Consider the following 15,000-nt stretch of genomic DNA (forward strand, 5'->3'; position numbering starts at 1 on the left):
ACCCCTCTCTCTTTACATCCCTCCTACTCCCTACCTTCTCCCAACCACACCTCTTTCCTCCCTCATCCCAAACACTTCTCCTTTCCCCCTAACCACTCACTCTCTCCCTCAGGTACCAACGTTTGCTTACGAGAAGAGATTGTCACGCATTGAAACTCTCCGGCTTGCAATTACATACATATCTTTCATGACCGAACTCCTAGCATCTGAACACGACGCCGCTGCTGCTGCTGCCGTCGCTGCTGCAGCCGCCGCCTCAGCCACCCCCGCAGGAAGGGTTGGGGTAGGAAGGGCCGCAGCCACTACTACCACCCCTGCACCACCAAGGCCGCACGAGTGGGACCCTGAGATGTCCCTTGGAAAACGTGGTGCGGGCCAGTTTGGGGGTCAGCTGTCTACCACTTAACTGTGTGTGTGTGTGTGTGTGTGTGTGTGTGTGTGTGTGTGTGTGTGTGTGTCCATCTTACCTATTATTGTGTCTCGTAACTTAACCTAACTTAACCTGTGTGTGTGTGTGTGTGTGTGTGTGTGTGTGTGTGTGTGTGTGTGTGTGTGTGTGTGTGTGTGTGTGTGTGTGTGTGTGTGTGTTTCCTAGTTACCCTAATCCTAACCTAACCTAACTTAATGTAATCTAACTTAATCTAAGCTAACTTTACCATATCTGAGAGAGAGAGAGAGAGAGAGAGAGAGAGAGAGAGAGAGAGAGAGAGAGAGAGAGAGAGAGAGAGAGAGAGAGAGAGAATATTATGCAATAACTTGTATGTTTGGTTTGTCTCTGTAAATGTAATAAGTTAATAATAATAATAATTCAATAATGATAGAATAATGTGTGTGTGTGTGTGTGTGTGTGTGTGTGTGTGTGTGTGTGTGTGTGTGTGTGTGTACATCCATACACATACATTCATTATACATAGTGAAAAAAAAACAATGTATTCTTGCAAATTTGAACACACACACACACACACACACACACACACACACACACACACACTAATTCATAATAGTCTTCCAGCATACAAAGTCTTCCATAAGAGGCCTGCTACTATTACTACTACTACTACTACTATTACTACTACTACTACTACTACTACTACTACTACTACTACTATTACTATTATCACTATCTTTAACAATCAATATATTTTCTACTACAACAACAGCAACTACTACTACTACTACTACTACTACTACTACTACTACTACTACTACTACTACTATTACTACTACTACTACTACTGTCTTCCAAACCTTATAGAGATATTTATAAGTAAGAAACTAGTATTATAAGAGAGAGAGAGAGAGAGAGAGAGAGAGAGAGAGAGAGAGAGAGAGAGAGAGAGAGAGAGAGAGAGAGAGAGAGAGAGAGAGAGAGAGAGAGAGAGAGAGAGAGAGAGAGAGAGAGAGAGAGAGAGAGATGTAATCCCAATAATATGTGTACTAGTGTATTTATGTATGTATGTATCTAAGTATGTATGTATGTATGTATGTATGTATGTATGTATGTATAGTCTTAAACTTCTTTGCTTAGCTACACTTCTAGTTACTGTAATATATTTAAATTTTCCCTGATCAAACTTAACCTAACCTAACCTGACCAAACTTAATCTCATCAAACCTAACCTAACCTAACCTAAACAATCTTAACCTAACCAAATCTAACTTAACCTAACCTAACTTAACCTAACCTAACCTCACCAAACCTAACTTAACCTAACCTAAACAAACTTAACCTAACCAAACCTAACTTAACCTAACCTAACCAAACCTAACCTAACCTAACCTAACCTCACCAAACCTAACTTAACCTAACCTAACCTAACTTAACCTAACCTAACCTCACTTAACCTAAACAAACTTAACCTAACCAAACCTAACCTAACCTAACCTAACCTAACCAAGCCAAACACAACCTAACTTAATTTAATCCAACCCAACCTAACCAAACAAAGCTTACTTTCTCATCAGCCATCTGCCACCCACAGGTAACCTAACCTAACCTAACTTAACGTAACTTAACCAAACCTAACCTTATCGAACAAACGTGACCTAACCTAATCGAACAAACGTAACCTAACCTAACCCACTGCTGACCTAACCTAACCTAACCTAATCGAACAAACATAACCTAACCTAATTGAACAAACGTAACCTAACCTAACCCACTGCTGACCTATCGTAACCTAACCTAACGACATCAAGATTAAGAGCAAGTTGCAATGAATATAAAGAAATATTTTGCTATCACTTGCCAAGACAGATAATTAAATTGAGGCTAAAGAAAGAACAAAAATATAATCTTAAATAAACACAGTGGATGGGGATAGCCAGGTCATGTGTGCAGGCAGGTAGAGATGGGAACGAAAGCAACAGAATGAGCACTGTGGTATGGGGAGAGAGGGGGAGGAAGAGGTGAAAGAAGACAGAGAGAAGAGGAAGACAAAGAACTATGGAACTGAGTGTTATGGACAAAATTGGTGATAAACTTAACCTGACCTAACCCAAATTGACCAAACAACCTGACCTTAACCTTAACGTAACCTAACCAAACCCAACTTAACCTAACCTGACCCAACCCAAACTGACCAAACAAGAATTAAACTAACCTAACTTAACTTAACTTGAATCTAACCTAACAAGACCTAAGCAAACCCAACTTAAGCTAACCTAACCTGACCTTAATGTAACCTAACCTAACTAAACCTAACCTAACCTAACCTAACCTAACGTAACCTTAACTTAACCTAACCAAACCTGACTGAACACAACCACATCTAACCTAATGTAACTTAACCTAACCAAACCTAACCTAACTTAACCTAACTTAACCAAAGCAAACCAAACTTAACCCAACCCAAACCTAACTTAGAAATAATAAGCAGTATGTGTGTGTGTGTGTGTGTGTGTGTGTGTGTGTGTGTGTGTGTGTGTGTGTGTGTGTGTGTGTGTGTGTGTGTGTGTGTGTGTCAAAGCAGGAAATGATAAATAGACAAAAAAAAACTCTAATATTTCATCTTTCATTTTCCTGTAATGGTTGTCTTCTCTTGTTTTGCTCATAATGAATCAATAAATAAATATAATCGAGAAACTAACAAACCTCTTATATTGTGTACTGGTATTACTTAAGTTACTACTACTACTACTACTACTACTACCAGAGCTGACGAGGCAGTGTGTGTGTGTGTGTGTGTGTGTGTGTTGCCTCGTCTGGGCCTCCCCGTGTGGGAAAACCAGCCTGATATGGATACAGACTAATACTACTGCTATTACTACACCAAAAATAGCTACTATTACTACTAAAGCTGCTACAACTGTCCCATTTCACCTGGGGTTGACGGGGGATTGAGTGTAGATGTTGTGTGTGTGTGTGCGTGTGTGTGTGCCTTGTCTGGGCCGCCCCGTGTGGGATACCGGCCAAACACAAACAGACACATTAAATCAAGCAAACAAACGTACAAACAATCAAGGTTAACATGTAAACAATGGCATGGTGCAGATTGCGTCACTAGCCAGCTGGTGTCGCCCATCCCTCCTCCCCTTCCCCCCCACTCCCCCCTTCACTTTTCTTGTACTTACACGCTTCCCCGCTACTTATAAGTATTCTGGCCGCCCCCACAACGTCACTACAGCAGTGAATTTACACTTAACACACTGGTAAACTCTCTCTCAACTCTGTGCACTGCGGGAGACACTGAGTGGGGGAGAGGAAAGGTAAACACAAATGTTGAGAGAAAATGGTTAGTTTTTACGGGAGACTTCGCTAGTTTTTGGTTCACTTATTTCTTTGCTTATAAATGGAAGAGGGGTTTTGGTATACGGCTAAAAATGCTTGTATATCTAAAAGGACTTGAAATCGAACACTTGAAAAACTTTAAGTAGGTGGTGGAGTTGGTGGATGTGGGTGGCTACATGGGTGGATGCATGGGCGGGTGGGCCTGCGGTGGGTTGATGGGTGGATGTGGTCGAGTGGGTGGGTAGATGGCGTGGGGTTGGGGAGGTGTGAGTCGTTCGGTAGATGGATGCAAATAAAATGATCGTAGTTTTGTATAATTTATATTTTTAGTAGGATATTAAATACATCATTAATAAATAAATGAAAAAAAAAATAGAATTGATTTAGTACTATTAATTATATTACACAGAAAAGAAAATGATAACAACAACAACTACTGATACAACAACAACAACAACAACAACAACAACTACTACTACTACTACTACTATTACTACTACTAATAATAATAATAATAATAATATTTAACAAAAAAATAACAGCAACAACAACAACAACATTCTTAAATAACAAAAATTATAATCAAAGACAATAATCTCTCTCTCTCTCTCTCTCTCTCTCTCTCTCTCTCTCTCTCTCTCTCTCTCTCTCTCTCTCTAACTTAACTAGAATACGAGAGCTCCCGATCAAACAGAAAACGGAGATCAGCAGGTGGCAGGTGTTGGTTTAAATCTTGAAGTCCGTTTTCTATGTCTTTGAGTAGTAAGGAGTCCTCTTCTAAATAAAAACTTCTCCACCACTACCTCGTCTTTGTAGGAAGAGGAGGAGGAGGAGGAGGAGGAGGAGTTGTAATCCTTGTGGTTTTGTAAGTAAAGAGATACTGGTTTAATTTCTTCCTCCTCCGTTCCTCTTCCTCCTTTTTCAATTTTTCTTCTCATCTCCTCCTCTTCCTCTTCCCTGAGTCTTGCATGGGAGGGAGGAAGAAAGAAGAATCAGCGCCAGAAAATAAACAAAACATAAAAAACAAAAGTAAACAATCACATAAACAACGACAAAAATAAACAAAGAGTCAAGGAGAGAGAGAGAGAGAGAGAGAGAGAGAGAGAGAGAGAGAGAGAGAGAGAGAGAGAGAGAGAGAGAGAGAGAGAGAGAGACGGATAAGGCACCTGTACAGAGATAGCAGCTGGAGGGGGTTGAGAAAAACTGGCAGAGACGACTCAGAACACCTAACATCAAAGAAGCTGTTTTAGCAAGAGATGAGATGTGAAGTTTGCAGTTTAGCTCATAAGTAAAGGACAGACCGAGGATGTTCAGCGTGGAAGAGGGGGACAGTTGAGTGTCACTGAAGAAGAGGGGATGCTTGTCTGGAAGGTTGAGTCGAGTTGATGGATGGAGGAATTGAGTTTACGAGGCAGTGAACAATACTAACTTTGCTCTGCGCCAATCAGAAGCTTCAGAGAGATCAGAAGTCAAACAGTAATGAAAACAATCAAGATGTAAACACGGCAGCAAACAGTTTATCTTGAGTCCTCGCCTGCCTCACCACGGCCCTGGAGACATCAAGGGGCGTCAGCTGGACAGTCAGGGGCAGCTGCAGGGACATTGCACCCCCCTACGTGACAGGTGGGGGCGGAGGAGAAGCTGAGGGAGAGGTGAGAGGTGAATTAATAAAGTAGACAAGTAAACAGTAGTCATATGCAGCTGATTCTATGCTTATGAAGGTTAACAAATCAAGCGAACAGTGCAAACAATAAATACAAGAAATTATTTTGTCACTATGCAGTTGCAGCAGCAGCAGCAGCAGTAGTAGTAGTAGTAGTAGTAGCAGTAGTAGTAGTAGTAGTAGCAGCAAGGTTTGGTTCAATTATGAGTACGGTTACATTGCAATAACCCAACACACACACACACACTGCATCACCATCTGTACAATGAAAGGCGGGGCAACACACACACACACACACACACACACACACACACACACACACACACACACACACACACACACACACACACACACACACGCGCGCGCGCACACAGACATATACACCATCAGCATCTGTACGATGAAAGACAGGACAACACACACACACACACACACACACACACACACACACACACACACACACACACACACAAACACTGCATCAGCATCTGTGCAATGAAAGGCAGGACAACACACACACACACACACACACACACACACACACACACACTGCATCACCATCTGTACAATGAAAGACAGGACAACACACACACACACACACACACACACACACACACACACACACACACACACTGCACCAGCATCTGTACAATGAAAGACAGGACAACACACACACACACACACACTACATGTCAGGAAACGCCTCAAAATACCTGGAAAAAAAAAAACACTGTAAATCACGCTGAATATTGACGAAAAGAGACTGGAGGGCAGGAAGGTGCCGCTCTGATGACGTCACGGCGGACATGATGACGTCACGTCTCGGCTGATGACGTCACAGAGGCCGTTATTTACGTGGGTACGTATTTCATTTTGAAAATGACCCCTCGAAAAAACGCAGCTACACCCGAATGCTTTACATATTCTGACTTGCCACACACTTTAACTAATACCAAAAATATAGAGAGATTTCAAACCTCAGTAATATTAAAGATATTTAAAAAGAACTATCTGGAAATTGTTGGAACCTTGACCCCCATTAAAACTATCAAAATGTCCACACATTTTCACTTAACGCGAATGAAAAACACTTTAAAAAATCTGAACTATTTTTTCAAGCCATTTAAAGTGAGTTAGAAGCAGAAATAAAACATTGACTGGAAAAAAGTGACAACATTGTTGGAACATTAACACGAGTACAAACACTTGCACACGCCACACATTTGACTCAACAGGACCCAGACACACTGCAAAAATACCCACACATTTTTTAGTACCAAAGAGAGCTTATTACAGGCTCAAACAAAAAATTGAGTTGAACGCTTCTCAAAAAAAGCGCCGAAAAAACAGCCTTATTTGACACACAAACAGCGCCAAAACCAACGTGTTTCACTTCACACACACACGGAAAACACTTAAAAACTAACTCTATATTTTTAGAAACCATAAAAACTTACTTATTTGCCGAAATAAGAGAGTTGAGAAATTCAAAAAATAATATTGGAACCTGACAGGCCGCGACCTGCAAATCCATGATGGCGGGCGCCGGGCGGCGGCGACCTCATCAGCTGAGGCGAGGCGGCGGCGGCCACTTTGCCTTCCTCACACCTTCCTCACACCAACACCATGCAATGGCACACGTCTGACCGGCGGATGTAGGAAAGCTTAGACATGTTTGGCTTATAGTGAGTGAGAGGTGAAGCAGATAATGGCTGAATAGGGACGACCTGCCGCCGCCTCAGGGCACCCGCCTCTTGACCTAATGACGAGCCTTCCTGCACCAATATTCACACACATTTCACACGTGAACGAAACATACAAATAAATATATAACCTCAATAAATACCAAATAATGGCCAACACAGCTTAAGTAAACAAATGAAATACGCTTCAGGCTGGCAGAGGCTACACTAATGTGTGTGTGTGTGCAGCACAATGCCTAGGGACATGAAGGCAGCCACACAACACAGCCTCACCTCTCACAAGTCACCAGGCCTGTCTGGAGCATCGTGTTGCAGTACAATTCCAGTGACACCAGTATTGACACTTCCTCCACACGCTCACTAAGACACTCACCTTCAAACTGAGCTGCTCCACCTTGTACTTGACGGTTCCCGCCTGTCCGCAGGGTCACGTGCTGCTGCCTCGGCCTGTCATTGGCCACAACTACACAGGTTATTAATTACTGCCGGAAAAAACGAGCGTGGCGTCTCCACACGTCACGGACTGAGCATGCGCACTGCCCTGCCTGGCAAACACACACACACACACACACACACAGTACTTGATGTCTCTAACACCTCAATGAGACCCTCACCTGACCTCTCCCTTTAATACAATAAATAATACACTCTCATTTGCTGTAACTGTCGCTTGTAACTTGTAAACTTGAGAACCAACGCACTAAATGATGGACCTTAACACACACACACACACACACACACACACACACACACTGAGTAGGTAGATGAGTAAGTGGGTAGTTGGATGCATGGGTGATTAGGTAAGTAGATGGGTGAGTGGGTGAATCGCTGTGTGGATTCGTGCGTGGGTGAGTGGATAGTTAGGTGCATGGGTGGGTGAATTGAGGGTGTGGGTGATGGGGTGTGTGGATGGTGGGCTTGGTGTGGGTGAGTGGGTGAGGAAGTGGTTGGGTGGATGAGTTGTGAATGAGTGAGTTGGAGAAGGAAGGATGGGTGGATGTTTGAATGTTTGGTGAGTGTGGGTGGGATGCTGGGTGGATGAGTGTATGTGGGTGGATTAGTGGGTAGGAGATAGATGGATAGATGAGCGGGTGGGCCTGTAAATAGTGTGCGGTAGGTGGATGTTGTTGAGTGGATGGCTAGGTGGATGGAACAAGAAATGGAAGAATGAGATGGAAAGAAAGAAGACCCTGGAATGGTACAAGGAGAAAGAGGCCCCGAGGTATGAAAGGTGGTATGATGGAAGCCTAAGCGGTGATCTCTTCCGAGCGAGGGCACAGTGTATGGATGTGAACGCAAGGAGTTACAGATGGTGTGAGTCCCGCAGCAATGTGTGCCAGATGTGTCACATGGGAGAGGAAGAGGCGGTGGAGCATGTGGTGCTGGAATGTGAGAGGTATGAGAGAGACAGGAGATGATGCAAGTGAATCTGATTGAGTTAGGGCATGATAGGAATGAAAGAGTGGAGAAGACAGGGAGGGAATGGATGGTGGTGCTATTCAAACCGTGAGGAGACGAATTGAGGCTGTTTGAGGCTGCGAAGCAATTTCTTGGGAGAATATGACGTTTTTCTACTTATCTTATCCGTTTTCTTCTACAGATGTTCCCGATATAAAGGCCTAACTAAGAAAAAAGTAATCCCTCGAATAGCCCCGAGGCACCTGTACTATCAAGATCAAGATCAAGATCATCGTCATCATCAGTCTGTCAATACTGACTGGAAAGGACTGGTGATGGCCGCCTTTCTACTCTCATATATCACTGTTTTACGCCGCCCAGGGACACTGTAGATGAGTTCCCCGCTGGTTCACGCCGCCATCAGGACACCGGGCACTGGTATGACTCAAGGGAACACTGAATTATGAGGGAATTATGGGAGAAATGAGGAATATAAGCGGTGGTTTTTGTGTTGAAAGGAATTGGTGTCTGTCGTCTGTTTGTTTTTGAGAGCTCATTGTTTGTTTTCGTATTTTTTGGGGTGTTTTGTGTTTTTTTATACTTATTTAGTGTTTTTTTTATTATTATTTTATTATTATTATTATTTTCTTTTTTTTTCGGAAGTGTGTGTGTGTGTGTGCGTGTGTGTGTGTGTGCGTGTGTGTGTGTGTGTGTGTGTGTGTGTGTGTGTGTGTGTGTGTGTGTGTGTCATAACAAAACACTATTTTCATATGTTCCTTGTGTGTGTTCTTCAGTTTGTTCCTCTTCTGTTCATCTTGTTCTTTGTTTGTGTTCCTTACGTTAGCCTGTTATACGTTATTGGTGGGGTTAACAGAGCCAGTGAAAGAAAGAAGAATAAAGAAAAAGGAAGAAAGAAAATGCAAAAAAAGGAAGGAGGTTAAGGAAATATTTCGTAATTTTTGTTAAAGTAAGAAAAAAAATAAAAGAAGAGAAAGAAGAATAAATGAGAATAATTTTATCATTTTGTCAGTTTAAGAAAGAAGAAGAAAGAAAGAAAGAAAGGAGAACAACTAAGAAAGAATGAAAAAAAAGACTAAGAGAAGAAAGAAAGAATTAATTGGTATTGTATTTAACTAAGATAGAAATGAAGAATAAGAAAGAAAGAAAGAAAAAAGAGAAAAGGAAGAAGAAACAATGAGTATTATTAATAAAAAATAAGGGAATAAGAGAGAAAGAATAAGTAAACTAAGAAATAATAAAGAAAGAAGTGATAATAAGTAAATATTTCTTCTTTTCTCCTTCTCCTTCTTCTCCTTCTTCTTCTTCTTCTTCTTCTTCTTCTTCTTCTTCTTCTTCTTCTTCTTCTTCTTCTTCTTTCTGTGCCATTAACTGAAATGAACTAAATAATCCTTTGTTTTTTCTTTCTTTCTTTCTTCACTGGGCCAAGGAAAACAAAGGAAAAGGAAAAAGAAAATCACATTACAATCAAATCATAGAAAATTGAAAGACAAGTATGTTTAAACCCCTCCTGCAAAAGTTCAAGTCACAGGAAGGGGAGGAATACAGAAGCAGGCAGGAATTTTCACAGTTCACCAGAGAAATAGCGCTGTTTAGGTCACGGTATTAAGAGTACTTGGAATTAAAAGCGCAGTGGTCATTTAGGTTAGGTTCGGTTTGGTTAGGTTCGGTTAAGTTAGGTGAGGTTAGGTTAGGTTTGGTTTGGTTAGGTATAGTTAAGTTAGGTTAGGTTAGGTTGGGTTACATTAGGTTAAGTTAGGTGATGTTAGATTAGGTAAGGTTCGGTTAAGTTAATTAAGGTTAGGTTAGTTTAGGTTTGGTTATGTTAGATTAGGTTAAGTTAGGTTAGATTAGGTAAGGTTAGGTTTGGCTAGGTTAGGTTAAATTAATTTAGTTAGGTTAGGTTAGGTTAGGTTAGGTAAGGTTAGGTTTGGCTAGGTTAGGTTAGTTTAGATTAATTTAGATTAGGTTAGGTTAGGTTAGGTAAGGTTAGGTTTGGCTAGGTTAGGTTAGATTAATTTAGGTTAGGTTAGGTTAAGTTAGGTTAGGTAAGGTTAGGTTTGGCTTGGTTAGGTTAGGTTAGATTAATTTAGGTTAGGTTAGGTTAAGTTAGGTTAGGTTAGGTAAGGTTATGTTTGGCTAGGTTAGGTTAGGTTAGATTAATTCAGATTAGGTTAGGTTAAGTTAGGTTAGGTTAGGTAAGGTTAGGTTTGGCTAGGTTAGGTTAGGTTAGATTAATTTAGATTAGGTTAGTTAAGCTCCACCCCAACAAATCTATATTATTGGAAACACTGACTTGTAGAAAATATACATGTTTTTTTAATTTAATTCAGGTAAGAGACAGCGTTTGCCCTTGTTTCATCTTCCCCCATTCGAAAAACCTATTCTACCACATCCCTGAGATTTTAGGGGAGAAAATCTGAAACAACAGGAAATGGGAGAGTTTAAATCCGTCTTTCTGATACGCAACACATCGCAACACTTAAATTAATGCACAGAATTATGATAACCACCTAAAACAAAGAACTGGGGATAAAGAAGAATAGATTTTGCAATAATTAAACAGTGTATATTTTCTAATGTGGGTGTGGAAATTATTGAAAGCAGGAGGATTTAGATGAAAGGAAAAATAGATTAGATAGTAAATGAGTTTATATTTAGAAGGTAAAAGGGAAATAAGTGGAGGAGTTTGGATTTAGAAGAAGGAATAAGGGAAATGAGTAGAGGAGGATACAGGAAACTCTTAATTAATCTACCTGTGTTTTGTAATTAATGTCTTGAGAGGGAAGGAAAGTAAGAAAATAGAAAGAATAAATGAAAGAACAGGAAAAGAAAGAAACAAGATAATGGTGACAATGAGAGAGAGAGAGAGAGAGAGAGAGAGAGAGAGAGAGAGAGAGAGAGAGAGAGAGAGAGAGAGGGGGGGAGGGTAAGACAATACTAAGAATAAATAGAAGATGAAATATTAAAAGGAAAGAAAAAAAAAATAAAAATGAGAGAGAGAGAGAGAGAGAGAGAGAGAGAGAGAGAGAGAGAGAGAGAGAGAGAGAGAGAGAGAGAGAGAGAGAGAGAGAGATTTTCCTTCCACCTTAGCCTCTCAATACTAACCAATAATTTTCTTTCCCCATTAAACCTGACCTATCCCAACCCAACCTAACCTAACTAACCCACCCCCCCCCACCCCAGGAGCATGCTATGGGAGGATGCTACTCTAAGAAGGCCACGAAAGCTGCTCTGAAGAAACGTCACCGCATGGAGCGCCGGCCAATCAAGGTGTGTGTGTGACCCGTTTTTCACTTTTGATATATGCCCTTGTACTGTGGAATTTGGACTTGGCGAGGTGAGGTGAGGTTAGGTTAGGGTAGTAGGTGTGTTTGTGACATGTTGGGCTATTTGTATTCGCGACCCGTTTTGTAATTTTTGCATATGCCTTTCTACTGCAGAATTTGGGCTTGGCGAGGTGAGGTGAGGTTAGGTTAGGTTATGTCTGTTTGTTGCAGGTCTTAAACTTGTATTTATGACCCGTTTAGGAGTTTTTTTACGCATTTTCCACGCCAACATGAAACTAATCTGTAATTGCTGCTTCCTCTGAGGCTGTCTTGGTAGTAGACACTTTCACCCACCACAGTTTAACCACAGTGGTGCGTGACAGTGAATGGAGGCGCCCCACACACAACCGCGCAGCTTTTCCTCCTCCCACGGATTCCTGCACGGGTGAGGCCTGCCATCCTCCCACACAGAAAACACGACAATGGGTTTGTGTGCATGTGAGTGGTTCGAAAATTGTGATCGTAAGAAGAAAGTGAAGATTTTACTCCCAAAACAACAAATAATTAAAAAAAAATCAAGAGGAATACACAGAAATGGTTACAGAAGTCTAGCGCAATCTATTGGCTCCTCAGCTAGCCAATATTAAGGTGTGTGAGGCAATACAGCTACATGAAAGAGTACTGCTTTTGGCATATTACAAGCGTTTTGCCCTCTCTTGCTTGTGCAGCGCCTCGTGTACAGAACACAGTGGCTCGTCTGTACAGTTATGTGTGATTTGAAGCTGTTTCTGGCATATTACTAGCCTCTTCCCCCCTCTCTTGCTCATGCAGCGCCTCGTGTACAGAACGCAGTGGCTCGTCTGTATGGTTATGCGTGATTGCAGGTGTCAGTGTGAGGTAGATGCTGTAAATTCCGTGGCGAGTGTGTTTTCCTGTGTTGGGCGTCACAGTTCACCTCACAGCCCTACACAGCACAGGCCAGCACACCAATGCATCCAGCTGACCAGTGACAACCAGCGATGATGAGGCGTGGTGCTGGCAACGCTGTATCATGTTTGCCATATCTAGTGGGAAACACAGAAACACTCAAAATTGTGTCTCTGCAAGTCTTTAACGTTCACACAATAAATAGGTCAATTGGCGAGTGACCGCTGAGGTACTCTGCTGCTGGGGTGTCTGTTGGTGTGGCTGTGGGCAGGATGTTGTGTCTCGTGAGTGTTGACCGACCGCTGCCTGACGGTTTTGGGTTTGTTGAGTCACTGTTGGTGAGTAGCATTGTGTCTTGGTCTGGACAAGGCCTTATAGATGCACCAAAATTCAGACAAGCATTGCCTTCAGTGGTTCGAAAAGTGTTGTTGTAAGTGAGAAACAGTCATATGGCAAAAACTTTATTATTTATTTATTTATTTATTTATTTTTTATGTAGGAGGGACACCAGCCAAGAGCAACAAAAATCCAATAAAAAAAAAGGCCCACTGAGATGCCAGCCTCCGAATAGTGCCCAAAGTGGTAGTCAAAGATTGAAGGATAAGTGTGTTGAAACCTCCCTCTTGAAGGAGTTCAAGTCATAGGAAGGTGGGAATACAGAAGCAGGCAGGGAGTTCCAGAGTTTACCAGAGAAAGGGATGAATGATTGAGAATACTAGTTAACTCTTGCATTAGAGAGGTGGACAGAATAGTGGTGAGAAAGAAGAAAGTGTTGTGCAGCGAGGCCGTGGGAAGAGGGGAGGCATGCAGTTAGCAAGATCAGAGGAGCAGTTAGCATGAAAATAACAGTAGAAGACAGCAGTACATGCAACACTGCGGCAACAGTGACGCATCACAAACAAAACAAAATAAGCTGTGTGCCGAGTATACCAGGCAGTGTTGGGAGTGTACACAGTTAGCGGTGTGGTGGCCACACTGCGCTGACATTGACTGGCTTGGCTTGTGATGCTGGCCAGTTGAAATTGTTCCCGCAGATCATGGAACAATTCTGAAGATTCTAGTTGATGATGCTTCAGATTAGGGTGCTGTATTGCGACACCCCACAGGTCAGTCTGAGGCAGTAGAGGTTGAGACCAGTGTTGTCCGTCTGTCCCTGCATGTGTCTGTCACTAATGCAGGAGCCACAGACACACTGCCTCAGCCACGTACATGCCCACACTGCAGGGGCGCGGCTCATGGTGTTGGCAAAGTGTGGTGGTGAAACTCTCTCCTGGAAAGCTGCTGTGTTTGCTGTGTGGTAACTGGTGTGAGCAGGGCCTCAGGGTGACTGCGTGCTTAGGAAATTTAATCTATCACTGGCTAACTTTCCTGTAAGGCTGGGTGCACACTGAGATGTAGGGCAGGGGAACACAGGCAGGGGAGAGCAGGGCAGGGCAGGGCAGGGGAGGTGTAGTGTGCATTGACGAGCAGTGTGCCATCCTGTGCATTGCTGTTGTCATCGCTGTCACAGAGGATCACTTGGAAAACTTTGGAGTAGATCGATTTGGATAATGAGTTTGAGAGTTCTTGTGGGATGTTTGTAGAGGGAAGGAGGCAGTGTGGAGGAGTGGATGGAGAAGTGGATGCATGGAAGAAATAGATATACATGAATTTGCTGTAACTTATGAGCTATGATGCAAAACACATGTGCCACTTCTTGAGATATACAAGAAGATCAGTATGGGAAGATCTGGCTGTGTTTGTAAGGTCTTGGTGCGCTGTGCAGAAAACCTTGATGCAGCGGCTGTGTGTCCACCTGTGCTGTGCTACTGTGTGTCAGCCTGTGCACTTAAGTTATATTTAAAACAGTGAGGTGCAGTTTTATACCCCTCTGTGTGCTGTGTGTCCAGCCTGAGCGTTTTCATATAGTGTACACAGAAAATTTATGACTTGTCGTTTGGTGCCCTTTGAGTAGCGAGCTGAGGAGGGAAGGAGGGAGGAAGATGTGGGAGGCTTCAGCACATATCAGCAAGCACTTCCCACAGCACACAGCTTTGTCCGTCTCACACAAAAACCAAAATACAGCATTATTTAAGAACATATAGCGAAATAAGAAAGAAAGAATATAAGGGAAATAAGAAATAAGAAATAAGAAATAAGGGATGCTGCAAGAAGCCACCAGGCCTACACGTGGCAGTCCCTGTATGAAATCCATCTACCTATTTCCACCTATCATCCCCATCCATAAACCCGTCTAATCTTCTCTTAAAGCTCTCTAATGTCCCACCACTAACAACATGATTACTGAGTCCG

The 15,000-nt window shown here is 42.4% G+C and overlaps 3 protein-coding genes across 3 annotated transcripts in view; 2 read left to right on the plus strand and 1 right to left on the minus strand.

The window, feature by feature from the left end:
- Window positions 1–560, plus strand: part of LOC135096004 (protein Fer3-like) — a 6,783-nt gene extending 6,223 nt beyond the window's left edge. The window contains exon 3 of the mRNA XM_063997175.1: window positions 113–560. Within this exon, the coding sequence (XP_063853245.1) occupies window positions 113–406 (294 nt within the window). The 3' untranslated portion in view covers window positions 407–560. The remainder of the gene's footprint in view (window positions 1–112) is intronic.
- Window positions 1–3,700, minus strand: part of LOC135096003 (transmembrane ascorbate-dependent reductase CYB561-like) — a 49,463-nt gene extending 45,763 nt beyond the window's left edge. Inside the window, exon 1 of the mRNA XM_063997174.1 lies at window positions 3,574–3,700. The gene's annotated coding sequence lies outside the window, so the exon portion shown is untranslated. The remainder of the gene's footprint in view (window positions 1–3,573) is intronic.
- A 5,084-nt stretch (window positions 3,701–8,784) lies between these two features.
- Window positions 8,785–15,000, plus strand: part of LOC135095972 (putative lysozyme-like protein) — a 28,532-nt gene continuing 22,316 nt past the window's right edge. Inside the window, exons 1-2 of the mRNA XM_063997128.1 lie at window positions 8,785–8,932; window positions 11,699–11,785. Coding sequence (XP_063853198.1) covers window positions 11,708–11,785 — 78 coding nt within the window. The 5' untranslated portion in view covers window positions 8,785–8,932; window positions 11,699–11,707. The remainder of the gene's footprint in view (window positions 8,933–11,698; window positions 11,786–15,000) is intronic.

The sequence above is a fragment of the Scylla paramamosain genome, unplaced genomic scaffold (genome assembly GCF_035594125.1).
Source record: "Scylla paramamosain isolate STU-SP2022 unplaced genomic scaffold, ASM3559412v1 Contig2, whole genome shotgun sequence".
NCBI classification, from domain to species: Eukaryota; Metazoa; Arthropoda; class Malacostraca; order Decapoda; family Portunidae; genus Scylla; species Scylla paramamosain.